Source organism: Vanellus vanellus (assembly GCF_965231255.1).
Source record: "Vanellus vanellus genome assembly, chromosome: 14".
In the NCBI taxonomy this organism is placed as follows: domain Eukaryota; kingdom Metazoa; phylum Chordata; class Aves; order Charadriiformes; family Charadriidae; genus Vanellus; species Vanellus vanellus.
In genome coordinates, this window is record NC_138919.1 from 15,108,786 (window position 1) to 15,136,536 (window position 27,751).

Here is a 27,751-nt window from a genome sequence, read left to right on the forward strand (position 1 = left end):
TTAGCTTGTTCAACTGCATCACTCGCGCCCTGTTCAGCTGCTGCGTTCTGCAGCCCAGCTCGGGTGTTTGGGGGAGCATCCTCACCCCGGGATGTGTCACGGCACGTTGCTGGTTTAGGGGGTGTTGATTCCTCAGTGATTCGGAGAGGAATCGATTTTTCAGCCAGACACGGTGTGATTTTTCCACACCCACGGGGTGCAGAAGTAGGTTCCCATGAAGATGTCATGAGTTTGGCCGGTCTCAGCTGCCCAGCAGCAGCCTCCCAGTCCAGCACCACTCTTGACCCCGTGCCAGTCACGGGACGGGGGCCCCAAACGCCATCTGTACCCTGCGGGTGCTGCGGAGGTGTCACGCCGGTGGCGGGGACAGCGGGGACGCCCCGGTTGCGCGGCAGCACCTCTCCCGCCCGCCCGCCCGCCTCACTTCACCCTCACATCCGTGACGGAGAACCGCGAAGCTCCTCCCTGGGAGGCAGTAACCACTCCTCCTCTCCCGCCACTGACCAATCCCGCCGCGCGTGTGGAGGGGGCGGAGCCTACCGGCACGTCGCCCCGCCTTGCCGCTCTTCCCCGGCGGCCGCCGCGCTGGGCCGGACTCCGCCGGGCGCTGCGGGCCCGCCGCCGCCATGTCACTGCCCAGAGGTAGGACCGGGACCGGGGCCGGGGCCGGGGCCGGGGCCGGGACCGGTGGGGAGAGGGGGGCTCCGGGCCGGGTGTTCCGGGGGAGGGTGGGAGCGGGGCTGCGGGCCGGGCTGAGCCGCGTCGTTGGGTCTGGCGTAACCCGCGGGGACGGGGCTGTTGCCCAACCCGGGCGTGGGCCCCGTGGGGCTGCCTGTGCGTGGGCCCTGAGGGCCTCGCCTGCAGCCCGGCATCGCCGGCCGGGACCGGGCTCCCGCCTCCGTCCCGCCACCCTGAGCTGCAGAGCCCGGGGCGTGTGAGCGGCGTGGAGGGGGCGACGCTGCTGTTGGGTGGAGAACGATGGAAATACGCAAATTTCATGGCGGAGCCTTTTCCCCCTCAAAGCAAACGCCCAAGCGTCGTGGCTGGCTTGGAGCAGCGCGCGCCGAGGATGAGGAGAGCCTTCGTCGGGGCCTGGCGAGGCGGGAAGGCCGGGGGTGAGGATCCCGCTCCCCACGGCACGGGCGGTGCGGTGGGGTGACCGGGGCAGGGCTGTCACCCACCGCTGCCGTCGCCTGTGCCGGGAGCGCCGCGGTGGAGTTTCCCATTGTCTGCGCCGTACGCGGTGGGCAAACGTGACCGTGTGTCACGGGGGTTATTTATAGAGCATCGCCCGTGACTGAGGTAGCCGGGTGGCTTGTCCCGAGGTGAGCGCCGGCTGGCAGGCATCGGCCCAGGGTGACACCGCCGGCGTGCCGGGGCTGAGGAAGATGGGGAAATGGCTTTGCCGGTGTCTCGGTGCTCCGGGGAGCCGGTTGCATCAGCGCCGTGCGCACAGACCGGACGGAGGAGGGAGCACCCGGAGTACGGTTGCTGCCTCTCTCTTATCACCGGAATAAAATTTGAGGGGTTTTCCTTGTTCGGGAGTGATGCGCTGGAAACTTGAAGTCAGGAACCATGTGAGCAGATGAACGCACCTTGGCGTGACTTTTCCACCCCCCCCCCCCTGCCCCCCTTTTTAAATGATCCATGTCTTAACCGGAGGGAATGTGGACCTGAGTTTCCTGTTTGCTGTGTAAGCAGGGTGTGAATCAGCAGCGATTTACGGTGCTGCTGAGCGGAGCTGCTGACTCACAGGTAGAAGCACATGCCTCCGGCCGCCGGCCCGCGTTGGAAGGGATCAACCGGGCTTCTTAAAAAGGCTCTCACCGGGACATCTGAGCCCAGACCTCTCGCTCGGCTCGCAGGTGCCGTGGGCAGTGTGCGGATGTGTGGATGGAGGGAAGAGGTGAGCCTGGCTGAGGGACTGCTCGTGTCCCATGGGAGAGGAGGCCCGAGCTGGGCCCGGGAGGATTTTGGGGGAAGCTGTGTGGCTGACAGCAAAAGGCGATGCCTGCGGGAGCAGCTGGGAGTGCAGTGCTTTCCTCGGAGGAAGTTTGGAACCCTTCTGTGTCTGCAGGTTTCTGGTTGCACAGGGCGGTTGATTGTGACAAACCGGTTCATTCATACAATTACTCCTAATATCCTTTGCTGGGGGTGTCACACGTGTGCCGAGTGTGCCCGGTCTCTGCTGGCACTGGCAGCTCCGGGTCCCCATCTGACCCGAGCTCCTTTGTCTCTGTTGGGGCAGCATTCAGCATGGGGATCGATCCTGACCGTGTATAACATGTCTGGCTCTTCAAAACCCTCTCCTCTCGTCCTGCTACCCCTCCACTGTGCCTCTCCTCGGTTTTGCATCTGCCTCGGCAGCGCCAGCCCTCCGAGTGGGTTTGCCGGCTGCACATTGCTCGCGGGTCCGAGTGCTTGCACCCGCTGCTGGCAGACCTCACGGCGGCTCCTTCTGCCTTACCTTTTGAACAGCCTGAATTTAAGCTAAATTTCCCTAATTTCCCGTAGGGAAATTCAGCAAACAGTCTTGGGTTTCCTTTTGCTGGTTGCGTTCCCTTCTCTGGCTTGAGTTGATCGGGGTTGTATACGGAGGCTGCTGCGTTGGAGCTCTCAGGTTGGCTGTTTCCATGATGGATGCGTACCAAAACTCACCTGCCGTCATTTTGGCTTAGTCACGGGATTGTCTCCTGCCTCAGGAGTTTTTGGGGGTGCACGTGGCTGGCTGTGACACGGGCAATAGGAATGGTGCTGGGCGAGAGCTTTGCCTCCCTCTGTGCTAAACATAGCTTGTGAGATAAACACCTTCTGGGGATTATGCGAAGCTTAGGAAGGATTCCGGCTTTCTTCCTCTTCCCATTGCTCCTATCTGCTTGATCCAAATTATCTTGCAGGATCAGGCGTGCAGGGTGGAAAAGTCGCTTGGTTTCCTTGTTATCTTGCACTGTCAAGTCTGATGTTTGCGCAAAATATGCAAAAGCTGCCTGTTGTCTTGGGTCACCAAAGCTCCCTCCAGCTGTGCTTCCCGGAATGGGTGGCACTAAGGGAAGGAATTGTGTGCAAAGCTCCGGAGCTGCCCCTGTGTCCTCCTTGCAGAGCTTTGCAAGGGACGCGGCCTCTCGCCGCAGATTGCAACACGTGGCTGGTCCTGGGCGTGATTTTCCAACAAAGTCTGCACCTTTTTTTTTTGGTGAAATGGCAGCTGTGAAGGGAGGGGTGTTGTATCCGAGGGGTTAAAGCAGAAGGGGATGAAGCATCGGGGAGTTCGCAGCTTTTGGGTGTGTGCAGAAACATGGCAGAGGGTGTAGGGTCTGTGTTAGACTCTGTGTACAAATCCAGGCTGCTGCCTTTCCCCTGGGGCTCGAGGAATATTTTGTTGGGGAGAAGGGACAGGATCGGGCTGGAACCAGGCTGTATTTCTGGGGAGGCAGCTCTCCTTTGACACCGTGGCTTGGAAAAATCAGCGGTGAGAAATGCCAGAACCTGGGCATGAACTGGTGCTTGTTCTGGTGGCACGTCTATTCCGGGTAGGTAAATAAGCGGTGGGGACGCGTCCCTCTGAGGGAGCACATCACCGTTACGCAGTTCAGTCGGCTGTGAATCCTGTACTGTCTCATGTGCCATTCACACTTTTCCTGCTGCCACCCTAAAACCAGGCAATTCTGCTGAAAATACACATGGGGCCGTGACCCGCAGAAGCAGGACTTTGGCTTCAGGCTCCCGTCGCCTCTGGGCAGAGCAGCCACCAGTCTGGTGTCCCCTGGGTGTGCGTGGGCAGGGGGGCGGCAGGGCTGGGAGCTCTGATCCCACAGAGCCAGGTTTTTATTTTAATTCTGGTTGGAGCCTCACGGAGCTTGCATCCAATTAATTACAACAATCATCTAGAGAGCGCAGTGCTTTGCTGCTGCCCTCCTCCTCGTGCAGCGCTCTGCTCATGTAACAGTGGGCGCCTGTAAAATAGCATGTTGGACGCGATAAATATTTTAGCTGTGCTTCAGCAGTCTGTTTCCTTCCCTGGAGGGATGCTCCCCTGCTTTTTTTTTTTTTTTTCCCAGTGGATAATGCTTCTCCCTGAAGGCTGCTGCTTTTATTTTCCAGCTCTGGGCTGCAGTCCAGGGCTGAGCCAGAGTTTGCTTTGCCCCCGTTGTTTGCAAAGGTGGTTGTCGCCGGAGGAAACTCTTTGTGCTTTGTTGAGCTTCTCTTTGGGTGTCTGGGGATGGGTGCAGGTTTCTGGTCCCGATGATTTTGTGACCGGAGAAGCCACTGCTGTGAATGTGGGGGAGCACTCTATGGGTTTTTGGACGGAAGATGGTTTTCACTGGTGTTAATAATAAGCTGCCCAGACAGGCTGTTTGCTGGGGAAAGAGCTGGGAGAGGAACTTACATTGACTGGGAAGGCGATTTTACTCTACCGACAAAAAGTTTGGGGTTTTACTGCCATGATTCAGGACTGCTTGTGGGCACGTTTGGAGTGAGATCTACCCCACTGCCTGTTTTGCTGACAAAACTCTGTAGCGCAGATCGAGTGTTAGCCAGGGATTTTGAGTGGGGAAGAGGGCAGAGAGGATTTTTTTATGGTGGAAACTGGAAGTTTCCGTTCTTTTTTTCAGTTTGGGAGATACGCTGTGTCCCCACAGCCCCATATCTGCCTGGGGACGATGCTGCACTGATACCGTGGCAGCATTGCGAGTCTAAACGTTCATTGCCCCAAGGAATATCATAATTACTGGGCATGACTGCAGCTATCTTGGATATCACAGTAGTGTCTTGTGGCCCAGCTGGCCTCTGTTTGCCGTGGGTCTGAGTCTGCTCCCTTTTTTTGGAGCTGGGATAGGGCTCCTTGCCTGCACCTTTCTCATGCAACGGCTTCTCTCTCTGGCAAAAGGCTGGAGCAGAGTCGGTGCCCATGCAGGAGGTGGGGGGTTATGGTGTGGCTAAGGGGAAGGGTGGGATTTGGGGGTCCCATGGTCCCAGTGCATAGGGGAGGGAGAGGGGAATCGCTGCCTAATGCTGGAGGAGGTTCTGAACCTGCAGTGGGATGAAGGTGGGAGCAAGGCAGACCCTCTCCAGCACCCTTTCCCCCAGTAATTCTGTGCTGTGTTGTCTACGTGGCTTAATTAATCCATGGGCTTAATGCCGCTGGGCTCCGTTGTGCACTGTCTGCTCTATCGACCTGTCGCAAGAGAAGATGGGCAGCACTTGGGAAGAGCGTGACCCTTTCAAGCCCCGGAGGCCGGTGGGCTTTTCCATGTGGCATGATTGCCCTTGTGTGCTGCTGGATCTAACGTAGGGGAAAACGGGGAAACACTTGAATCGTGGGCTTTAATGTCAAGAAGGACGACAGTGAGCGTCATGCTCGGCTGGAGGTCAGGGTGTTGCTTCCAGGAATTACTGCAGCTGGTCCGACAGCTTTTGGGTGAATTAAGCCAGATTGTGTAAAAAGACACCCGATCTTGTTTTTTAAAGACATCCAGTGCTGGAGTTTGGTTTCTCCGAAATGTGAGGGTTGTGACCTTGGGGAGCTGTTTGTTGCGCTGGGGTGTGGTACGGCGGGATGTCCCTGCCCTGCCCCTGGCTCCCTCCTGACCCTGGAGAAATGGCTTTATGGCCCCGCTTGCCGGGAATCCGGGGAAGGAGAGGTGTGAAGGTGATGGCCTGGCTGTTACCTCCTCCCCTGGGAGCTGGCAGGGTGCATGAGGAGCTGGGGACAGTCCGGCACCCACTGGGCTGCCGCAGCCCCCGTCCTCCTGCCTGCACTGTGCTCTGGGGGGTCACTGCTGAACTAGGTCTATCCTGTGCTCTAAGCTTCGATTTCATCATTTCAAGTGAAATGCTTATTTTTTAATTGGAAAAAAAGATGAATTCCCATTAAAAACATCACTTGAGTGGAAGAGGAGGCAGGATGAGGAGGAGACAAAACTTACCAGAAGTTTGTAGAGCATCCATCCTTCCTCCCCCCACACCACCACCATCACCAGAGGAAAGGAAAGAAACCTCCCGAGTGCTCAGTACAGGTAATTTCCCATCAGAGGCTGCTAACCCTCAGCTGTGATTTGGCACTGACACCAGTCTAACTGCTTGTATCCGATGAACCTCTCTGCGGATGACGATGCTTGCTCCCTGTGCCTGTCGGCGCCTGGACCCCCTCCTCCCCAGGAGCTGCCTGTTGGGCACCGAGTGCCCCTTGTCACGGGGCGTTTGCACCCTGTCCCCTCATCTCCTGCCTTGGTAGTGCCCGTTGTAGCTTAAAAGCAGCTTTTAATGATTATATTTCGTTCCCATAAAGGTCTCGGAGGTTTCCAATGAGGAATGCATAAAACCCTGCAGTGCTGCCGGCATCCTGCCGGCATCTCTTCGGTGGTGCCGAGAGCCGTGTCCTCCCTTGCTGTCTGCCCGGTGACGGGTGGGACCAGCGGTGCAATGACCCGCGGTGCAGGGCAGAGGGACAGGACGGGAAGAAGCCCGACTGCAGGGTTTGGCAGGTGACAGTCATGTGTCTGACAGATCATAAACACGCAGGGCTGGTTACGTGGACAGGCTGGCGGTGGTTTAGGGGAGGATGACGGGGTTATCTAGGGAGTGTCAGCGTGTCTGGGCTTGCAGGCCAGTTAGATACTGCTTTGTGGTGCGTGTGTGTAAATTCCCTCCTAGCCTGAATCTGGCAGGGATGGCTGATGAAGCAGCTATGGTCGGTTGAGTGCCGTGCAGCCCTGGCCATCTTTACTGGTGTTACTGGCAGCCCTATGAGACGGCGGCATCCTGACCTGGCTTGCTGGAGGGCATTTGCCATTCATCTCAAAGCAGCCGGAGCAGATGTCCTCTCCTGCTCCGTGCATCTCTTCCTGCAGGAGACTGTTTCCCATTAAAAGTAGTGAAGGGCAAGCACACCGTGTGGTGGAGGTATTTTTGGCTGTAGGATGGAGAATCTTGGTTTACTTGGTGTCGGAGCGGGAAAGTTGAGGCTTGAGAGGGAGACGAAGGAGCAGCAGAGGGTGCAGCCCGATGGGCCGGCGAGGATGGTCCCTCTGAGTCAGTCCTGAAGGTGTGCCCCGTGGTGCAGGGGGTGTGTGGTCCTGAAGGACGTCTTTGCAGCTCGTCACCAAAAATGACGTGGCTCTTTTGGTGACAGCCAGATGTGCTCACCATCAAGGCTTTTTAAGAAAGCTGCTCTGCATAGCTAAAAATCCCCTGCCGCTGCCGACCGCTTGGTTTCTCTCCTGACACACTGCCAAGTTGCACCTCAGCCAAAGATGAAACGATCTTGTGCTGCTACGTTGCTTTGGCTGGTCTTTGTCATCTTCCAAGCACCTTTAAAAGGTGCTCCGGGGCGGGGGGTAGGTGGCAGGCACAGCCCCACGTGCCTGTTTGTAAAAACCCCATGCTTGCACCCAGAAAATCCCTGCCGGCGCAGGGCAGGGCAGCGCAAGGCATTTTTGTGTGTGTGTGCACGCACGTGTGCTCAGCTGGCTTTCGAGGTTTCCCTGGTCTCCCCGCAACTAAGATCATTCACCCTGTGCCGAATCTGCACCCTTTTTGCCTGCGATGCTCCCTGCCAGCCGCCGTCTCTGAGCTTGGTGGTCAGAGGACCCAAATGATGTAACGGTGCAGAAAGGAGGATGCGGGTGCTGGTGGGGTGGGATGTGGGTGGCGATGCTGCCAGGGGACCAGCACGGACCCATACCGGCCTCTGTTCTGCTCTCTGGCTTTCTCTCTTTGGCAGCACCTGTTTTCCTTAAGGCTGGAAGCAGCCGCACGCTGCCTTAAGGCTGCCAACAAAGGAGGAGGTGGTGGGTGTTTTAGATCTGCTGCTTCTACAGCCCCCTGTGTCTGATCTTCATTAGCATCTGCAGTCTGTTTCCTGCAGGTTTTTGGGTGATCCCTGCAATCGCTTGCCATGAGTACTGTGTGCTGGAGGACGGCTGGCATCGGGGACAGGGCTGGGGTGGTTCTCCGAGCCCGGGATACCCGCAGGGCTGTGCCGTGGTCGGGCTGCCGCTTGTGCTCCGCAGACGCTGCTCTCTTGCCCAAGAGAAGCTTTTTGCAGATATTAATTATACCTGCCCCTGCCTGGTTTGTTGAAGGACACCGGGGTGATGAGAGTAAAGCGGAGGCTGGAGGAGGTGCCTCTAGAAATCACCAGGCAGAAATTGTGGGTGAATTTTAATTGAAACTCTTATCAGCCTTGAGTGTGCTTCGCTAAGGTGCTAGAAAACGACTCAGCTTTTCCTCCAGCGGCTCTCCTGTACGCGTGGTTTCCTTTTCTGTGTACGTTACGTTGCAGGTCGCTGCAAGAGTTTACCCTTAATTTTGGATCCACAAAGAATTTCTTGTTCGGTAACTGTGGATTTCCCCATGGGGTTTTTACAGTCGCAGCTCAGCGAGGGAAACCGTGCGTAACTGTCACAGGGAAGGGAGCCGGCGTGCGTTTCCCTTTATCTCAAACAGGTTTGATGTTTCACGTGTCTCCTTCCAGCTCCTCTCTTTGCCGTTTCGCAAGCCGCCCTGCAGAGCACCGCTCCTTTCCCAAAAGTGCTGATGTGAGGCTCGCTCTTGGGGGGTAAAGGGGATTTTAAAAAATGTATTGTTTCTTATTTAAGTGGAAACGGTTCTTGGAAGCCCTCAGTGCGCCCCACGAGAAGCTGCAGCCTGAGCTGCACTGAGTCACAGCCTGCGAGCTCTTGAGCTGGGACGTGAGCCGGATGCATGCCTTTCCCAGGCATGAATCAAAGCTGCCCTGTGGGTACTGGGCAAATCTGCCGCAAAAAAAGGTGTTTTCCCCATGCAGAGCTGTTGCAGCCAAAGATAAGAGCCCTTTGGGGGGGGTGGTGGAGGGCGATGCTGGGCAGTGGGGCTGGCAGCATTTCTTGGTGTGCTGGTGGTCCAGTCTTTAATTGGGGGGTGGATTTTTGAGCATTGCAGCAGGAAGTTTGGAGAAATAAAGGAGAAACGTTTGCAGGTGACTTCTGCAAAATATGGAGCTTAGCAAATATGTGGTGCTTGTCTTTATATGCAGATATATATCTCTATACCTCTATATATCTTACTTTATAAGATGGATATATAGGTACATCTTACTATAACTTCCTAAACCGATGAGCAGAGGAGCTGATCTCGCGGACCAGCTGGATGTGTGGGACATGTTCTGGGAATGTGGGCATACCTCTGTATGGGGCAGAGGAGCAGCGATGGGAGAATAAGAGGTATGCGGTGCGGGTCAGAGGGATGGTGTGGTTAATGCCGGGAGAAGAGGCCGCAGGTCCGGCTCGCTGCGGCTGAGCTCTCCGGGGGGTTTCAGGAGCCAGCTCTCCCCTCGCTACATCAGCCCCGTTGCAAGCAGGTCACGGGGACCAAACAGGTCACCTGCTGCCTCTCTTAACCTGGGAGCATCATTAGGTTTTAAGACTGAAGTTTTTCGGCTGAGCGCTGAGGTTTGAGAGCGGTAGGGGGCTTTACATGGAAATAAGGATGAGTGCTGGCCTGAGGGGAATTGGGCAGTCTTCATAGTCCCTGTCTGCTCTCAGCCTGTGGTTTTCCTATGTCTCACCCAAGTCTGGGGAGGTCTCCTGACTCCCCCTTTGTCTCGTGATGGGGTGGATTCTTCTCACAGAAAAACTCAGTGGAGAAACTGGGGGCTCCAACTGGCTGTGTCTGCTTTGCAGCAGCCCTCTGGCATGGTGAGCCCTTTGCATTTGTGTCGTCTTCTTGGTTCCCTGCTGCAGGGAGGGGACAGGGTGAGAGAGGCAGTGAAGAGGGATGGCACTGAAGATGCACCAAAAAGAGCAAAGAATTGCTGTGGGACAGCAGGAGACATAGGGGAGCGTACTGCAGCCCTCGCCAGCCACTTTCTGGAAGCGGCTGGATCAGCACCCTGCTCCAAAAGAAATAATCCAAGGTTTTCCCTGCTCTTCCACCCCGGAGACGTGGTGCTGGGTCACTGCTGGAGGTTTTGCTCTGAAAGTGCACAGGTTTTGTCTGCCTGAGCTGCGGTGGTGTCTCAGGAGCGGGGAAGCGCTCTGGGTCCCAGGGGACAATGTCACTGTGAGCCATCGGAGCAGCTGCCTGCCCTGTTCCCCAGCGCAGATGCTGGTCTCAAGAAAATCCTGCCTGAAGTCTCCGGGCCAGGGAAGCACCTGGGTCGGTCTCTTGTTTCTGCCACTCTCCCAGAGCTGCGGACTTTGAGGCCTTCTTTGTTTGGTGGTGGGTTTTTTTTTTTTTTTTTTTTTTTCTCCCCTCCATAAATTCTGTTTTCAGAGCAGGTGCCTGCTCTGTCTTACATCATTTGCAGAGATGAAATCACTCTATCCCTGCCCAAAACAAATTGGAGGGAGGATGGTAGAAAGCTAGTTTGGTTTTTTTTTTATTAAAGAACTGCATTAGAAGCAGAGAGGGAATACATTGCTCTCTTGCCAAGTTTATGGAGTTTTGGGGACACCTGGAAGTACTTGAATTGCACCAATTTGGATAGAAAAAGAGTGTGTAAAAAGTGTTGACTATAGAGTTGAGTTACAACTGACAATTAAAAAGTCAAATGACTCTTTTCCTTTCCTACTAACTAACCTTGTGCCTCCTGTCAAGCTGACCTATTCCAAAAGCGATTTGAGTTTTCTCTCCCATCAGGAAACTGTCAGCAGCCAGTCGCATCAGTTCCAAACAGGTTTTAATTTTTGGTGGCTTCGCCTATGGGCTGAGAAGTCAAAGGCAGGAGCGTTGCTCTGGGGAGGACTGGGTACCGGCTGGCACGGAGGTGGGCACAGGTGACGACGGTTCTGCCTCTTCCTTTTTCTCTGTTTTTGTTTTTTTAATATGCTTTTTGCTTCTCTCTAAGCACGGTCTCCTTTGCCTTTTAACACTTAAGGCACTGGAGCTGGGATTGCTCCCAGACCTTTGTCTCACGACAGCTTGCCAGTGTCTGCAGCTGAGTCAGTGTAGCCCGTGCTGGTCCCACGAGATGGCTCGTGGCCACGGCTTTCAGGCTGGCCATGCACCCGTGCGCTGCCCAGCTCTGGGATTCCCCATGTGCTGCGGGTTGGATTAATGACCCATCCCAAGCGTTTTCCCACCGCCCCCCAGCCTACCCTTGGTGGGTCCACGTTGACATTGTGCCGCAGCTGAGCTTTGAGGAGGCACGGCCTCTGCCGCTGCTTTTTTGGGGGAGAAGACCCAGTCGGAGCGATGGATGCAAAGGAGGCAGTCCGTAGCCCCACGAAAGATGCTTTGCCCCTGCCCCGGCTGGGTGCCTGTTCCCTGTGACCGTAACCACCTTCACAGGGGGGTTTTGCACAAGCGCTGGTGCGTGCAAGGCTCTTGGCGTGTATGTAGTGTGTCCTATAATGGCACCGAGCAAATGCCAGCTAGCTGGGGCTTTTAAGCTTCTAAAGGCAGTCTGGTCTCCGCTCGTGCGGGTTTCTCAGAGGGGACCCTGTGTGCTCGTCGTCGCGGGGCTGCAGGATAGCAAGCCGCCACCTGGGAGCAAAACACAAAATCAAATGTTTTTTCCAGCCCTCGGGGTTATGCAGGTAACCTAAAAATACAGCTGGAATGTAGCTGGGCGGTGACATCCTCCCGGAGCTGCCGGCAGAGCCGGCGTGGCTCGCGGCGGCGTTATCTGGCCGGTGCACGGAGGCCGGGTGTGGCTCCGAGCCCCGGAGGTGGCAGTGCCAATGTCGGCCTTTGGCCATCGGTGGCTTGGGCTAACGTGCCTGTCCCCAAATCCCTCGCTGGGTACCAGGAGGTCGCACCCTCCTCCTTTGCATCAGTCTCGCCCGGCCCCGGTGGCACTGTCGGTGTGACATCCCGCTCTGCCGATTGAGACGAGCCCTGCGCGGTATCGGTGATCGATCGTCCCCAAGCGCCATCCGAAGGGATGAGAAAAATATCCCTGTTCCCTTTCCGATTGGATTTGGTTCAAAGGCTTTGCTTAAAAATAGAGCTGCCGCAGAGTTTCCAAGCTGCAGGTCCCGTGCCTGGCTCGGGCACGCGGGGCTTTCCCGTGGGATGTGCACCTCGTCCATGGAAAGGCAAGTGCATCCCGGGCTTGGGGCAGCGGCTGCGCTACAGCCTTGGCCAGGGGAACTCCTGCAGTTCCCAGTCGGACAGCGAGGCGCAGCGGGCAGCGTGGCACTGGGACGGCACGGCCAGCTGGTGCGGGGACTTTTCCCTGACCAGAGGAAAGGGGTGTCCCCTGAAAACCGCCCCCCTCCCCTGGTCAGACAGTGGCTCTTCTTTCAGGGCAGGTGACACCATTAATTTTTTTACTCGGCCCCAAATGCACACCTGTAAAAAAACAAACAAAAAAAAACCAAAAAAAACCCCAACAAACCAAAACACCTCCTTGCTGACCCTGAATGGGGTGTTCCTCTTTTGCCGCTCACGGCGCAGCGGCTCTTCCCCGGTGCCCGGCTGCGATGGTGACCCAGCCGTAACCAAACCGGCCTCGGGAGATGCTGCCTTCCTGCAGGGGAAGGGTGGGGAGAGGGCCGCGGCATTGGCAGGGCACTGTTTGAGCTCATTGCTGTTTTTGAGGGTGTGCTCTTCCATTTATTCAAGCCGGCCCACTGGCAGGGGGCTGCTGGGAGCGATGGGAGCGCGGCTGCCACCCCACCGGACCCCCACCTCTGCCCCGGCGTAGCCGGACCTGCAGCGAGTGCCTTGGCTTCTTTCTCCCCATTGCAGGGTTTGCTCCCCCAGCATCCCTCACCAGTTGTGGGGTGATGTCCCAGCCCAGAGGCGTGGAGAGGCTTCGTTAACACCAGTGAAACACCCCATGCCTTTTGTTCCTGCGGGATTACCTGTAGCGTTTAAAGGGCTGGATGATTAATACACAGTGGCGTGCGTCTTTCGAGGCTGGGCAATTCCTACCGCGTCAGCAAACTTTTGAAAAAGCTGCCAATGGTGAGACTTGAAAGGATGCTTGGGTTTGGGTTTGTTTTGATTTTATTTATTTATTTATTTATTAAGATGCTTCTGAGATGTCGCTCTGCTTTGCACCACCCCTGCTCCTTGGGCACTGAAACCCAACAGGACTGATTCAAAGGGAATCGTGTTTCCCATCCCACCTGCTGGGTTAGGGACTTTCTGCTCCAAAGCAACACTGACTTTGTGGGTGTCTGTAAAGGTCCTTGAAGCATCTTCTGTCTGGGTCAGGGAATCAGCTGTGAAGCCAGAGGACGATGCAGCATCGCTTTGCTGGTGGCTCTCGGTGCCGTCTGCGATAGCAGCTCCTGCGTCAGCATCCTTTATGTGCCGATGATCTGTGCCTGAAACTATACCCTGGGAGTGGAAATGCGCCTGAGAAAATATCTTCCGCAGTCCTTCTGGGGTTTATATAAACACTATTTAAAATTAGCGTCACTCATTATGTTGGTATGTGCATTTACCTCGACCTCTGACTTTCCTGCCTGCAAATGTGTATGGCCCGGCACAGCCTACGAGTTAGGGAATAGCTCGGGAGCGAAGGGGAGGCATGTTTTCTATAATTAGTTTAAGGTAAAGAAGCTGGTACAGTATCTCCCCTCCAGGCTGACAGGGAAATCGAAAACAAAACTGCAGCCCGTCAAAGCCGAATCTGGCTTTGATCAGGAACGTCAGCGCTGGCTTCTGCCGGGCTGGTTTTGAGGGAGAGGGGAAGAGCAGCAATACTTTGCCACAGCTTTTCTTGCATGTGTTTGCAGAGAAATGAATGATTTTTTTTTTTTTTCCCCCCCATGCCTTCATCGCTCTCCCTTGCTATTTACCAGCCAAATCCATGCAGCGATTTATATTTTGCCAGCAGAGATGCCGTCTCGGTTGTCACCCTGGAATAGCTGCTAAGCTCTGTGCTGGTATTGTCATGGAACAATATTTCTACTATTTGTTGTGGTAATAGTTGTTAGTGGCAAAGCAATTAGCGTGTCACCTGCAGCACAAAGAAATGTGACCTCTTTCTCTCCCGGCATCCCCTCGGTGCCCAAACCAGTGAGCGTGGGCTCCCCTCTGCTCCGAACCGGCTGATGCCGCAGGGCTGTCCTGGAGCCGGGGTGGCTCCGGTGTGATGCCTGGGGAAGGGCGATGGAGGAGGCAGGAGCGGGCTCTGCCCCTCCGCTTGCAGGCTGGGTTTGAATGATTTAATTTGTCGGAAGAAAACGTGTCCCACCGGGATGCACTGTAGCAGTCCAGTGCTTCGATGGCTCCCGGAGCTGGAGCTGGCTCCCCCCCAGTTTCCTGTTGACGTCATCTGCTATTTCGCTGCTGCAGTTTTTACAACTGTTGAGCTTTCAAGGGTAATCGGAGCTGAGACCGACCAACCTCGGCAGCTGCCGATGAGGGAACGTGGCGCTACCTTCCCCGTCTCCCCCCACTCGCCGGCCTTGTGGACCCCCGGGAGCCGGGAACGCCGGGCGAGGAGAGCTGCGTGAAGCCGGCGAGCGAGTCGGGCCATGCATTCCCACTGAAAATAATCATCGGTGCTTGCAAAAAGTGCTGTGTGCTGGATCCTTTTTTTTTTTTTTTTTTTTTCCTTCCCCTCCCTCTTCCATCCCGCCCCCATCCCTCTCTTCGTCCAGGCGTGCGGACGCTGTTCTTCATTTCTGGGAAACCATGGACAAGAAGCAAGGTAGATGTTGCAATTTGCAAAACACGTGGTGGGGGAGAGTGAAGGGCTGATTGTGGTGCTAAAAGGGGCTGTGCAACTTTTTTTGGGTCCATCCGTGCGGTTTTACTTCTTTCTCCTTGCTTGGGCAGGGGGTCGGTGTTTGCAGCTGGGGGTCTATTTTTAAAGCATTGGAAAACTTGCATGTTTTGGGGGGGGGTTGAAACACTGGCATCTTCAGTGTAAAAAAAAAAAAAAAAAAATTAAAAATATCAAATCTAGCGTGGCTAAAGGAAAATATTTGGAGAGTAATGCTAGCTCCTGGCTCCGGTTCTGGTTGCACTGCTGGGACACAGGGTTTTCCAGCAGCTCTTGAGTGGTCGTCCCCTGCCTGTCCCTGCCTGTTGCATTGGAAAGACGGGCGGCTGCCCCGGCAGTCAGGAGCTCTGATTCAGCCCGGGCTGACAGCCTGTTTTGGGGCTGCAAGGGGCTTTTTCTGAAGTGCATTTTTTTCCTCCTCCTCGCTCGCCTTTTTTTTTTTTTTTTTTTTTTTTTTTTTTTGCAGAAGTGGCGAGCGTGGGGCGGCGATGACCCGCAGGAGCCCCTCGCTGCAGCGGCACCTCGGCGGGCCGATGAGTGACGGCTTTCGGCAGGTTGAGAGCCCTTTTTCCGCTTCCACAGATAGCTTTTTTTTTTTTTCCACTCTCAACAGTGGAAAATAGCACAAAGTGTGCCTGTGAGGAGCTGGCTCTCATGACCGAAGCAACCAAATTCCCCTCTCTGCTTTGCACCCTGCCTCTAATTTCTTTCTTTTTCTTTTTCTTGATGCTTTTTTCGGTTGCAGCTCTTTCTTTGCAGCGGGGCTGGGATCCCGCCCTCTGGCCTTCTGCCCCAGCCGTGGCTTTTTGCTCTCCTCCTCAGATGGAGGAGAACAGGGATGCATCCCTAACATTTTTTCCCCAGCGCTAACGAAGCAGTCCGGCTCTGGAAGGAGCCTCCTGTGCCGAAGCCGTCCCCGGGACTTACCTGGGGCTGGAACCAGAGCCCTGGGGAGGCAGCGGAGAGGTTTAATTTCAAAGGTCGGCTCAGGCAAATAGTTTTATTTGCAGTTCTTTAGATTGTCCTGTTCGTTTCTCTCCGCCCACGCCAGCAAGAGTGGGAAGGATAAACCTCCCGGGGAGAGGTGCAACTTAATACCACTGAAGTCGGTGGTGGCGGTGAAGATGAGGATTCAGATGTTGAATTGAGCAGTTCCAGGAAATGTCTGTGTAGCTGGTGGAGGTTATAGCACGAGAGAAAAAAATTTGTTAGGCTTTTTTTTTTTTTTTTTTTTTTTCTTTAGAAGGAAATGGTTCCTTTCTTAGCATAAAGGATGCAGTTACGTGCCTGCAGCATCACGTGGGTTACAATCTCGTCCGCACCAGGAACTTCTGTCAGCTAATTTTCCCCTGCCTGGCTGCGAGGCGCCGTGCAGCGTGTCCCCGCGGCCCGCAGCCCCTTCCGCTGCCCGGCATGCCACACTGGCAGCGCCTGCCCGTCCTGCGTGCTCGGGGCCGGCAGCAGAGCCCTGGGGCTCGCGGGGGTAACCGAGATGTGTCCCTAAATCGTCTTGCTGCTGCCCTTTTGCCCGCGTGGGGGGATCTCCAGAGGGGAGCTGCGTTGCTCTGTGCTTGCAGCCGCCCTTCTTGCAAGAGCCCGGTGCCCTGGGAAAATAGCCTGTTTCCAGGATTTTCAGGTGGCACAAACCATTCTTCACGGTATAGCAATTCCTCCTGCACCGACCCTACCAGGATCCCAAATGTGGGAGAGACGGTGCCGAGGCCTCGCTGGTGGGAAGGAGCCGAGAGCAGCTGCCTGCGGGGGCTCAAAGCAAATGCTGCCCTGGGATGTACTCGGGACAGAAGGGCTTGAGCTGCAAGGTCTTGTCGTGCTCGTCCCACTGCCTTTTTTGTTCTTCACGTTTTATTTTCCTCCCCAGACCTTCCTCCACCCTCATTCACCCTGAAGCAGTGCGTGGGCTCTCCCTGGGGGGGGGGGCTGCAGAGGCTCAGGAACCAGGTCACCTCCCCGGGGTGATGCATCCAGCCCCGGGAGAGTTTGCAGCAGGCAGCCCGGCAGCCTCCGGATGCTTGGGGGGCCATCGGTGGGCTGTGCCCCCACCTCCCATGTCAGGGCTCTGCCTGCACTGAGCAGGCTTTTCTTTTTTTTTTCTTTTTTTTCTTTTTCTTTTTTCCTTTTTTTTTTTTTTCCTTTTTTCCCCCCGGCTGTGCTCAAGGGGAAGCGTTGCCTGCCCACTCAGCCTCTGCCCAGCTGGACCCATGCTGCTGCGAGAAGCTTGGAGCAAGAAGCCGGAGTTCAGGCCAGCCTGCAGGCTGCTGGAAAGCTTGTGGCAAATTTTGGGAGAGCTGTAACAAGCGAATTCAATGTCTGCCTCGGCTCCCCCGGCTGCAGGGCAGCATCAGGGCTGATTTTATTCCTGCAGGCATGGGCTGAGCTGGGTTTTCCACCGGCCAGAGCCTGGGAGTGGTGGCAGAATACCTCCGGTTTAATCGGTGCTTTTTCAGGTTGGAGCTAGGAAATGCGTTTTGGGACTAAGGTGTGACAGGGTGGGAAGGGGATTGTCACTGGTCTTGGCAGTATGATGCTGGGAAGCGAAGGGCAGTGCTTTGGGGGTACAGGGAAGCAGGGTGATGTGCAGGACCCCCATTATAGCAGAGTTCATGGGGGATGGCCAATGCACAGAGACGTTAAATGACTCTCCTGTATGGTGCAGGGGGGTTGTAATGGGGAATCTCCCCATCCCTCGCTGTCCCTCTGACTCTTGCTTGCAAACCCTCCTGCCTGCGAGCATGGGCTCCACCGAACAACGCGCCCCATTGATTCCTGACCCCGGGCTGGGTGCTCCCAGCTCCCTGTGGCCCGGCTTTTGCAGCCAGGGCTAAGGAAGGGCTGATGCTACATCCTGCGGGACGCCTGGCTCGGGGAGCGTGTGGACCCTGCTCCCGCTGCGTGAGTCACCGCGCTGCGGCCGGCGCTGCCAGGGGAGCCGGCGGCACAGAAGGCGCTTTGTGCCGGCTGTGGGATTACTATGGCAATCGGGGAGAGGGAGAGCAAACAGATGAAGCAAAATACCAGCTGGGATGAGGGGCATTTCAGGGCTTCGTGCAGAGGTCTGGCTGGTAACTGCCTGGGGGGTGCGGCATGCAAACTGCTGGCTGTGCTTCGGAGCAGGTCATGGGGGAGAAACGCTCGGTACAAGGCTCCCAGTTGGCAGCAAGCTGAATCCATCCCCCTGGATGGGATGGGATGGGATGAGATATGTGCCCATGGTGAGCTCCCCAACTCGCCTGGGTGCAGAAGGACTTTGGGGACCCATGTTTTTAGGTGCTGTGGTTGGCCCCCACGCTGAGTAGCGAGAGGCTGGGGGTGGGAAGGGGAGGTATTTCTGAACCAGCAGACGGCATCTTTCCTTTGGCTCCGTTTTGTGTTTGTTCCCATCATTGCTCACCCAGGTATTTTGCAAAGTGTCACCAGTGGGCATGCTGGACTATTGGTAGCCCCCCTTCCAGCCCTGCTGGGTGGGTGATGGGGAAAGGGAAGCTTTACAGGCTTGTGAATTACAAGCTGTGATTGCCGTGACATGGTCAGGTCTCCAGAGGTGGTTTCCAGCCAAGCGGGATTGGTTTGGGATGGAGCAGCTCGCTGGCTGGTTTTATTGAGCTGGAAGTTCACGTGGCTCCTGTCGCTCCTGGGAACTGCACTGGTCCCAGACCTTGTGGGCCGGCTCTGATGCAGGAAAGCTGGCAGGGAAGATGGGGATATGGACCGATACGTCCTGATTCCCTGGGCAGGGAGGGATGCTGCTGGTCCCTCAGTTGGGACCTTGCAGTATCTTGCAGACCAGCTTTCACCTGCGGCCTCAACAAGGTTTGCGTTTGGGGAAGGACAGGACTGGAAAAGTGGGTTTCAGGCACCTGTCTTAGCTGAGGCATCTGGAGAGGGATGGGGACAGGGACTGGCTGTGCTGGGAACATGCTGGATGTGTATCGTCCTTCTGTCTCACTGCTTGAGCTCTCGCATGGTGCAGCATCTCCTGCTGAACCCACAGCTCCTCGCCTCTCCCCTCCCTTCCCTGGCAGCCTTTGGAGTGCTGGACTTTGTCCGCACGCCCGTTCCCGGGAGCCAGGCAAGTAGGAGCTGTTTTGAAGGGCTGTCCAAGGCCATGCCGAGCCGTCCGCTCCCAGCCCGGTGCCTGGAGCTCACCTCGCTGTTTGCGCTTTTTAATGCATCTTCCAGATCTGTGAAGCCAGAAGCGCCTTTAGCCGCAAAGCGCAGCTGCCCCCTTGTCCCTCCTGGGGGGCTCAGGACTGCGACGCTCTCAGCTGTAACACTTCAGCCCCCATCCCAGCCTCTCGGGGTCTGTTTATTTTCCCAGCGAGCTGGGGTAGATGGGTGAGCTGTTTGCTGATGGAGGAACGGCTGGGGCTTCGGTGAGCAGCCTGAGGTCCGTGGCACCGCAGGGAGCTGATTCTTAGCCCTGCGCAGGTTTTCCCTGCCCAGTGCTGCCCGCTGCCCCCCCTGTCCTGGTTATCTCTCATCCCTGTAGTTTCATCTGCAAGTGTTTGGCCTGTCCGGGAGCTGCCTGAACCCCGTTTCCCTCTGCAGCAGTGGGTTATGATATCTCAGTGCTGTTTGGAGTTGGGGAGGAGCGGGAAGAGAGCATCCTCTCGCCAGTCCCTCCTGATGGGGTCGTGCCTTGTCTGGTGGGGTCTCTGCAAGCCTGGGTTTGTGGCCGGTTTGCAGTCAGCTCATGTCTGGTTTTACCCTGTTTTCCCTTTGTTGGGTGTGGGGTGTCCCCTCTGATGTTTGGAGTGACTCCTTGGTTTTGCTTGAGGTCTGGTGACCGTCACCCTCCGTGCCAGGTCCAACCCCCGCTGCAGAGCAGGTCCGGCTCTTCCCAAGCAGGACCTGGATGGGGGCCGGGGAGGGGGGCTGTGGGGCAAGGAGGAGCTGGACAGGGAGCATTTTTGGGAGCATGGTTAATGGCGTGGGGACCTCTTGTGGCTGGAGAAACGGGGATCGGGCCGGGCTGGGCTGGGCTCCGGCAGCCCTTCTACCTCCATCTGCCCGCAGCGCAGCGGGGATCGCTCTCCTTGGGCCGTGCGTGGGACCGTGAGGGATGCAGGACTGGTACCCGGCTCATCTGCAGCACAAAGACTGAGCTGATGTCTCCCTTCTCTCTTTCAGATTCCAAAGGATCCTTGGAGCCTCACAAACCGGGTAAGCACCCAGCAGAAATCACAGAATCATCAGAGTTGGAAGGGACCTCTAGAGATCATCTAGTCCAACTCCCCTGCTAAAGCAGGATTGCCTAGAGCACATTACTCAGGACTACATCCAGGCGGGTCTTGAAAATCTCCAGGGAAGGGGACTCCACAACCTCCCTGGGCAGCCTGTGCCAGTGCTCTGTCACCCTCACCGTAAAGAAGTGTTTCCGTGTAATCACAGCTTTAACCCATCTCCTGAACGTCAGCAATCAGCATCCGCAAAGAGAGGGGTCTGTTAATGGCCATGAAGGGTAAAGAGCACTTTTGGGGTGTCTGCAAGGCGGTGCTTGGCTGCAAGACTTGGAAAATGGTCTCTGTCAGTGCACCCCATGGTATTTCTGCAGGCAAGTGCTCGACAGGGACATTGAGACCCACTTGAGCTTCTCGCTTTTGCCTGAAATTTTGGGCAAATGGCTGTGAGCGCTGTGACCTTCTTGTCACCTTGCTGTAGCTGCACAGTGTCGGGGGTCCAGGCCCTGCCTCCCCTACCTGGTGGCTGCGGGCAAGAGGATGCTTGAAGGAAGAAAAGTAAAAATACCAGTTGCTCACATGTGCATCTTCTCTTCCAGTGAAAAGCAAGAAGAAACGGGAGCTGAGGATAACATGTGTCCCCATCAAACAGCCCGTTGCCAACACAACGTAAGTGTCTCTGTTGCTTAAATCCATTTGGTGGTTCTCTGGAGCTGGATTCAACACCATGTCAAGGGGATTGACCTGTGTAGACTTTATAGAATCAGGATAGTTACTTTTTTTCCTTAAGCACTGGCTTGCAGGTGATGAGAAAGAATTACACACGTATGCACGTGTCCATGCACACATCCACACAGCATGTGTGTCTCTGGGAGGTGCCTGCTTGACTTGAAATAGCTGAAAGGCAAAGGCTAGGAGGCTGCTGGGAGACTTTCTTCAGTCTTTTTGCTGTGGCTGTACCAATGCCAAGGGGCGAAGGCATGGCAGAGAGAGCAAATCTGCCTAAGAGAAGAAGAGGGAAAGGTTTTTAATGCAGAAGAGAAGAGGTGATGGCAGCTGGACCATGGCAGGAACAGGGGGATGAGGGTTGGGGGATGCTCGGCATGGCAGGGCATCCTCCCCTGCACCTGTGCGTCAGGGCTAGTTTGAGTTGTTTGCAGCTCCCTTCTTGCAGTGAGGATGTGGATGTCTTGCGTTGCTGTGCTGTGCACTGCTGGGTACCGAGGGCTGGTGCCCAGCTACATCTGAGGGCACTGGAATTTCTCTCTGCCCTGTTTGTCTTGTGTGGCTGATGCTTGTTATGCTGTGAGGGAGAGCCCAGGGTAGAAGCACTTGGTTTGACAAAGAGCAGACGGCTTAAATACCTCTTCCACGGTGCTCTTCCAAAACACCTTGGGCTGCCTCTCCACCGCTGAGCCTTGCTTGCTCCAGAAACCCTTCCTAGAGACCCTCCCCGCTCCAGGAGAGCAGTGAAATCCCTGAAGGGGAAATACCACTACCGAAACCCCCAGGTAGATGGGGCAGATCTGTTGGAGGGGCAGCCAGGGGAACTCCCCCGTTAATGCTGTGCAGTCTACCACGCACACGCCGAGCCCTGCAGGCACCAGCCATCTCCTTCCCCCACGGGTGCATCTGTCTCTGCTCCTATCGGTGTTTAAATTTTCCCTGAAGAAGGCGTCACGCTGGAGCTTGCGGGGTGCTTGCGTGCCTAGAGCGCTCGTGTAAAAGCTGGTGCAAGCTATCCACAACTCCTTTGCTCTGTGCTTTTCAAGCTGCAGTGCAAATATTTGCGCAGCGCAAGGCTTTTGCTGTGAGCCTGAGGGACTTCCTTGAAGCTGGAGGTGGCCGTATTGCTCTGATGGCGACTAAACCAGTCGGGCAATCTCCCCCGGTCTTAGAAGGTCCCAGGGGATGGGGAGAGCAGAGAAGCGAGGCACGAAGGTCGGAATGCTTGTGTTGGCTCTAAAAGTACCGTGCTGCCCATAATGGGAAGTGGGCAGCAATGAGGAAAAAAGCCATAAAGGAAGACTTTCGCCTGCGCGGTGTTGTGCAAAGCGTGACGCTGAAGTGCTGCCTGCTCTGCCTGCCACGCTGCCTGAAACAGGCCCACGAGTGTACACAAATGACTCACGGGGGAGGAATTACCTGTTGTTCCCCCGGCGTGCGTTTCGGGCTACGTGGCTGTCCTGTTACAACACCTGCCTGTCAAAACATGACAGCGGAGCTGCTCTGCCACAGAAATGTCTCATCCCGTCGGTCTCGGTTCCTCGGGCTCCTGAGCAGGGGTGGTTTCGTAGCCTGTTGGTTCGATGCCTGTCTCACCTAGCTGACTCTCTGGGGTTCTTCGCTGGCTGCGTGCAGCAACTGCCTCGTGGGTACGGGCTGAGGTGTTACTGGCAGGATTAAAGCATTTGTGAGTGTTTGGAGGGGCTGGTTTGATCCCACGACAAGGCACAGTGGAAAGCAGGGGCTGAAAGTGCTTTATGGAACATGAAACCCGGCTCTGGCCAAGAGGGTTAACAAAGCCGGGCTTTTTCTTGACTCTCTCTCTTTTCTTGCAGGCCCCCAAGGAACTTGGACTCCAGAGCGTTCATCACTATCGGAGATAAAGTACGTGTCAATGTGTTTTTTTGGGGTGTGTTGTTTTTTTTTTTTTTTTTTTGCTTGCTTACAATTTTATTTGCCCCCTGAATGGGGGGTTTTGCAGATCACGCCTGACAAATCAGATCTTGAGATTTCGGAGCACCCCAGTGCTGTCCTAGTGCAGCCTCGCAGGATGCATCTTTGCAGGGACAAAGCATGCCACAGCAGGACCTTTCCCCTGTGAAGCAATGGGGTGTCTGTGTGTATTTAGAGCAGTGACCGGTGGGGAGCTGAATGTGTCACCCCGCCTGCGAGACGGCTCGTCTCTGAGCCCGTGCGCTGGCTGGCTGATCTCTCCTGCCGGCGGGCAGTCCCTGCACGGTGGGTGTCAAAGGCAGGGTGTGCAGTTTTGTCCGTAGCGAGGGACCACAGTGGTCCCATGACAGCCCCACTGGCCACCTCGGTCTGAATGCACGGACCCAGCCCATCTGCCCTAAATCAGCGTGGCCTCACCGCGCTCTCTGGCTGCCCCAAACAAAGTCCCCTTTGTCCTGCTGACCCGCAGGGCTGTGTTACTGCCCGCGGCCCAGGAGGAGCTGCGCACAAAGCTTCTCCCTGGCTCTCCAAAGCCTTTCGTAGTGACCTGATGAAAAACGCTGCTAGAAATAGCCACTGTCTCTCTTTTATTTCATTCTCTCGTTACGGGCTCTCCTGGGGCTGCAGAAGGCTGTTTGCAAACGAGCTAAAAATACCGTGCGTTGGATCAGCCCTATATCTGGCTGCTTACCTTCCAGGCTGGGAGGTGGCTCGGCTGATGGCATCTGGACCCCTCAGCCTTGGTGCAAAGTTTTAGGGTTAGGGGACGGATAGGAGAAGAGAGAGGGGAGAAGGAGCTTTGGCTGCATCCAGGGAACAACCCCACCGATTGTGTCATTTTCTGGCCATTGTGTCGAGTGTATTAATAGCCTGGGGAGAGATGCTGTCTGTAACAGCCTGGGCATGGCGTGCGCAACAGAAGAGTGCTGTAGCTTGAGGAGAGCTCTCTCGAGTCGCTTCCTTCCCTGCTCTGCCTGCACTGGTGTTTGCAGGAGGGGTCTGGTCCAGGTATTTTTGGAGTGACACAATGTGGGATGGAGGAAGAGCGCTTGGGCAGAAGGCCAGCTTTGCGCCATCAGGGTGGATGATGACCTCAGGTCCGTTGGATCCGTGCAGGTGATGCTGTGCGTCCCCATTACCACCTCAATACCCTCAGGGCATGGGGTGAGCGATGCTGGGGCTCTGTTGGTGCATCACCTCTGTTGCTGGGAAGGGCGATGCTGGTTCCTGGAGCATGCTGGGAACCGCCAGCTTCTGGGGAAGCCTTAGGGTAAATGCCAGGAAAAAAAACCACAACAATAACCTGGAACAACTGCGGAACACGTGTCCTGAAAAGCACCACCAGATCCTTCCTGGAGGCCCCCACAGGAGCTGCGAGCCTGCACTGCTCCGCTGCCAGCTGCCCAGGGCAGCAGGGTGGGGGATTGGATGTGTCCCCGCTAGCCCTGCTCTCCTTGTTTCTGGATCCACCGTCCTGCCCAGGAAAGGGCCGACACTTTCCTGTGCTGGGCAGTGCATAGCTCAGCGTTGAGCTCAAGCGCAGACCTCTCTTGCTCCCTGCCTCGGCCGCCTGCCAGGCACATCTGGCTCAAATAAACAGGAGCTGGGGCTGGTGGGATGGTCTGGCGGACCTGGTCGCTGCTGGCCGTGCGGTGGCCAGCGCTGAGGGGAGCTTGTTGGCCAGGAGCCCGGCAGCCACATCTCCCAGCTTGGCTCCTTAACGCCAGAGGCTGTTTCCTCTCCGCTCTGGGCGTAGCTCACAGGCACGGTATCCGGCGCTGTGCCGTGGATGTTTCCCACCCTCGCTGCCTTTGTGGCTACTGGGGCAATTTGGCATCCTGGTATTATATTTTTGTTCCCTGAGACCGGAGGAAAACTGGAGGCTGGATAAAGCCTGGCTAAAAGAAGGCCTGTGACTTATTAGGAGCGATGAACGCAGCATCCAAAAATAGCCCATGTCTCACTCAAACAGTTTGTGCCCTGCCCAGCAGAGCAGGCAATTACAGGGTAACACGTCTTCAGGGAAACTGGTTCGTGGGTTGCGCAGGAGCTCGTTGGCTCCCTGCTGCGTGGGGCATTCGCTTGTCTGAGCACTGGCAATGGATTTTTTTTTTTTTTTTTTTTTTTCACCAGCTTGAAGGGAGATTTATGTAGTTGCACTCACCTGAGCACCTTCATTGGTGCTAACTCATGTTTTACCTTGCTGGCTGCTTTCTAATGGTGGGAGAAAGTATCGAAAGCGGGTAAAACCCATTTGAACTCCCCGATAATCAGGAATTGAGTTACTGGGTTGCTGCATGCACCGTCCCATCGAAGAGAGGCTTTGCAGAGGCGGAGGTGGTGTTAGACACATAGGTGTGTTTGTGACCGATGATCTCTTGGGGTGCGGGGTGAGGTGGGGGATCCCCGGCTGCACGTGGGGATTTGGAACTGCGGCAGAGGTTCCCGAGTGCTGCCCATGTTGGCACAGGAGTTGTTAAAATCCTGCAAGTAGTTCGTTAACCGCAGAAATACCCTAGTGTGGGTAATCCCGGGTAGGCGGAGAGGCACGAACCTTCGGTTCCCTTTCCAGTGGCAGCATGCCCTGGCTTAAAGGATGAAAGTCCTGATCTCTAGGTGCAGATGGGGAGTTAAGTGAGCCCTGGTGAGTACAGGATGAGAGGGTTTGGGCTCCGGTTCAACAGAGAGAAAAAAAAAAAAAACAAAACCAAAACAAACCCAGCCAACCCATCTTTAAGCATGGTGCCTCTAGTACGTATCGGAGCTGGTGGAGTCATGTAGGTACCGTCGTTTGGAAGTGCTCTGCATGAACGAGCTGCAAGCGTTGGAGCTCTGCTGATGTCCTTGGTGATAAGTGTGCCTGTGTCTGATTTTTGTCTCTCTTCTTAAAGAACTTCGAGGTGGAAGCTGATGACCTGGTGGCAATTTCAGAGCTGGGCCGTGGGGCCTATGGTGTGGTGGAGAAAGTGCGGCACGCGCAGAGCGGCACTATCATGGCCGTGAAGGTGAGGACAGCTGCTTTTTGAGGGAGGTGGAGGTTGGGATGTGCAGCTCCAAGGGAGCAGAGTGACTCTGCTGAACTCGACCGATTGCAGCAAAATGGAGACAGACTTGTCTCAATTTGGCAGCCTCTGGTGTCCCTGGTGTGGCTTCGCTGTTGAAGGGTCTCTGCTGATACCAGCTGGACACTATGGGGTTTATCAGCAGTCTCTGAAAGCCAAACTTGGTGCCTGCAGTTAGATAGCTCAAGGTTTGGATGTCAGAATGCTTTCCAGGCTGCTGGCCTGCTCCTGCATCCGCTGCAGAGCTTGCCAAGGGTTTGTCATTCACTACGGTGCTGTGTGGAAGAGGAAATGTGGGTATCTCCTGGGGTGCTACTGGCCACAAAATCAGCCCAAAACACTTGGCCTGGCTTCAGAACTGCAGGTCCTCTGAGTCAACCCAAGGGACAATGGTGTTTTCCCACCTACATGAAACACCTCTTCTTTTGTATTTGTCTCAGAGGATTCGAGCGACAGTGAACACTCAGGAGCAGAAGAGATTATTGATGGACTTGGACATCTCCATGAGGACAGTTGACTGCTTCTACACTGTCACGTTCTACGGAGCCCTCTTCCGTGAGGTACTGAGCTGGTGGATGATTGGTGGGCTGCGCAGCACCTGGGGCCCCTGCGGTTGTACTGAAGGCATTAAACTGTCCCAAACCACCTCTCCTTTCTTCAGCCCAGCTGGGCTGTGTGAGATGCTCCCATGACATAAAGTTAAAGCCTTGCCTCCATCAGGCAGTGTTGAGCAGGCCCTGTTCCTCAACTTCCATGGCGAGTGCCCAAGCACGTTGTCCATGGCCCGAACTGGCTTTGGGGTAGACCCTCAAAGGGTGCCATCGCAGGTGGTTTTGGTCATACATGATCATCTGTGCCCATTACTATCTAGTGCAGAGCCCATTTGTTGATGGTGTGGCCAACAGCAGCTACGCAGCAGGGACCTTGGCTTGCTCTACGTGGAATGGGCAGGGTCTGTCCGTCCATCCCCACCTCTCCCTTCAGCTCCTGGGGATTTCCAGGGTATTCCCTCTCAACTGCTTTCTCTCTGTCTGCAGGGCGACGTGTGGATCTGCATGGAGCTCATGGACACCTCCCTAGATAAATTCTACAAGAAAGTACTGGAGAAGAAGAAAACCATCCCTGAAGACATTTTGGGGAAAATGGCTGTGTCTGTGAGTGCCTCTTTGGTTCTTACATGGTTTTGTGCATCCCTTGAGCCTGTTGGAGGTCTCTATTCAGGATCACAGTGTGTGGAAATGGGTGGGGTGGTGTGTTTGCAGTGGAAGGCTGGTGCTGTGTGTGATTAACAGATACTCTTTCTGTGTTTGTTCCCAGATTGTACGAGCTCTGGAGCACCTGCACAGTAAACTGTCTGTAATCCATAGAGGTAGGTGCTGGATGGGATTCATGTGATGCGGCTGGAGATCTAGCCTTGAAATAAGTTAGTGAGGACTCCTTCCTAGAAGATATGTGGTGTGTCCCTCAGGGATGCCTACAGTGGAGTCTAATGGTACTTTGGACCATGGTGGACAGATCTCGATGTCCAAGGCTTGTTCCTGAGATGTATCCTTCATGCATCTGTTTGCATGAGGTTGTTCTCATCCTTCTTTCCAGATGAAGGGTTGAATATAATAACTGAATTCCTCACTACCTGTATTTTTATGGGCATCTCTAGCTCTTTTCGAGTACAGAGGTGCATCGAAGGCAGCTCTTGGGGACAAAATCCCCCAGCCTTCCTGGCTGGATTGTTCTAGCAAGGTGAGGGCTGAAAGAGATCTTGCAAATCACTGTAACATTCTGGTCCTGTTTGTCATCCTGGTATAGTTCCTTGTGCAGTTGTGGAGAGATAATGATGGACATGAGACAAGCTGTCCTGAGAACTCTTATCGAGTTGAGCTTTTAAGGCTGAACTGGACACGTAAACCTCTGCTAAGGAGCTGGGAATTAACTCCTCAACATTTTATTTCAACCTTTTGACCTGCCTCGTTAGAGAGGAGGAGGAGGCAGCGGCCTGTTCTGCCTGGAGGGCATGGTTATAGTTTTACTTGTGAACAACTTTTATTGAACTAAGACTGGTGGGGTTTTGTCTCCCTCCCCTTGTGTTAGGGCCTGCCTGCTCCCCTCCCACCTCCGTGGGGAGTTTCCTGTCTTGTCTCAGGCTC

The 27,751-nt window shown here is 55.4% G+C and overlaps 1 protein-coding gene across 3 annotated transcripts in view; it reads left to right on the top strand.

Moving 5' to 3' along the window:
- The first annotated feature begins 588 nt into the window (after positions 1 to 588).
- MAP2K3 (mitogen-activated protein kinase kinase 3) overlaps positions 589 to 27,751 on the top strand; it is a 34,578-nt gene continuing 7,415 nt past the window's right edge. For 2 of the 3 annotated variants that reach the window (XM_082490293.1, XM_082490295.1), the window contains exons 1-8: positions 589 to 642; positions 19,817 to 19,849; positions 20,466 to 20,535; positions 22,428 to 22,476; positions 25,437 to 25,550; positions 26,048 to 26,167; positions 26,645 to 26,761; positions 26,925 to 26,976. In XM_082490293.1, the coding sequence (XP_082346419.1) occupies positions 627 to 642; positions 19,817 to 19,849; positions 20,466 to 20,535; positions 22,428 to 22,476; positions 25,437 to 25,550; positions 26,048 to 26,167; positions 26,645 to 26,761; positions 26,925 to 26,976 (571 nt within the window). In that variant the 5' untranslated portion in view covers positions 589 to 626. Of the gene's footprint in view, positions 643 to 14,575; positions 14,594 to 19,816; positions 19,850 to 20,465; positions 20,536 to 22,427; positions 22,477 to 25,436; positions 25,551 to 26,047; positions 26,168 to 26,644; positions 26,762 to 26,924; positions 26,977 to 27,751 lie in introns of those variants that run through there. The other variant, XM_082490294.1, reaches the window with a different exon arrangement.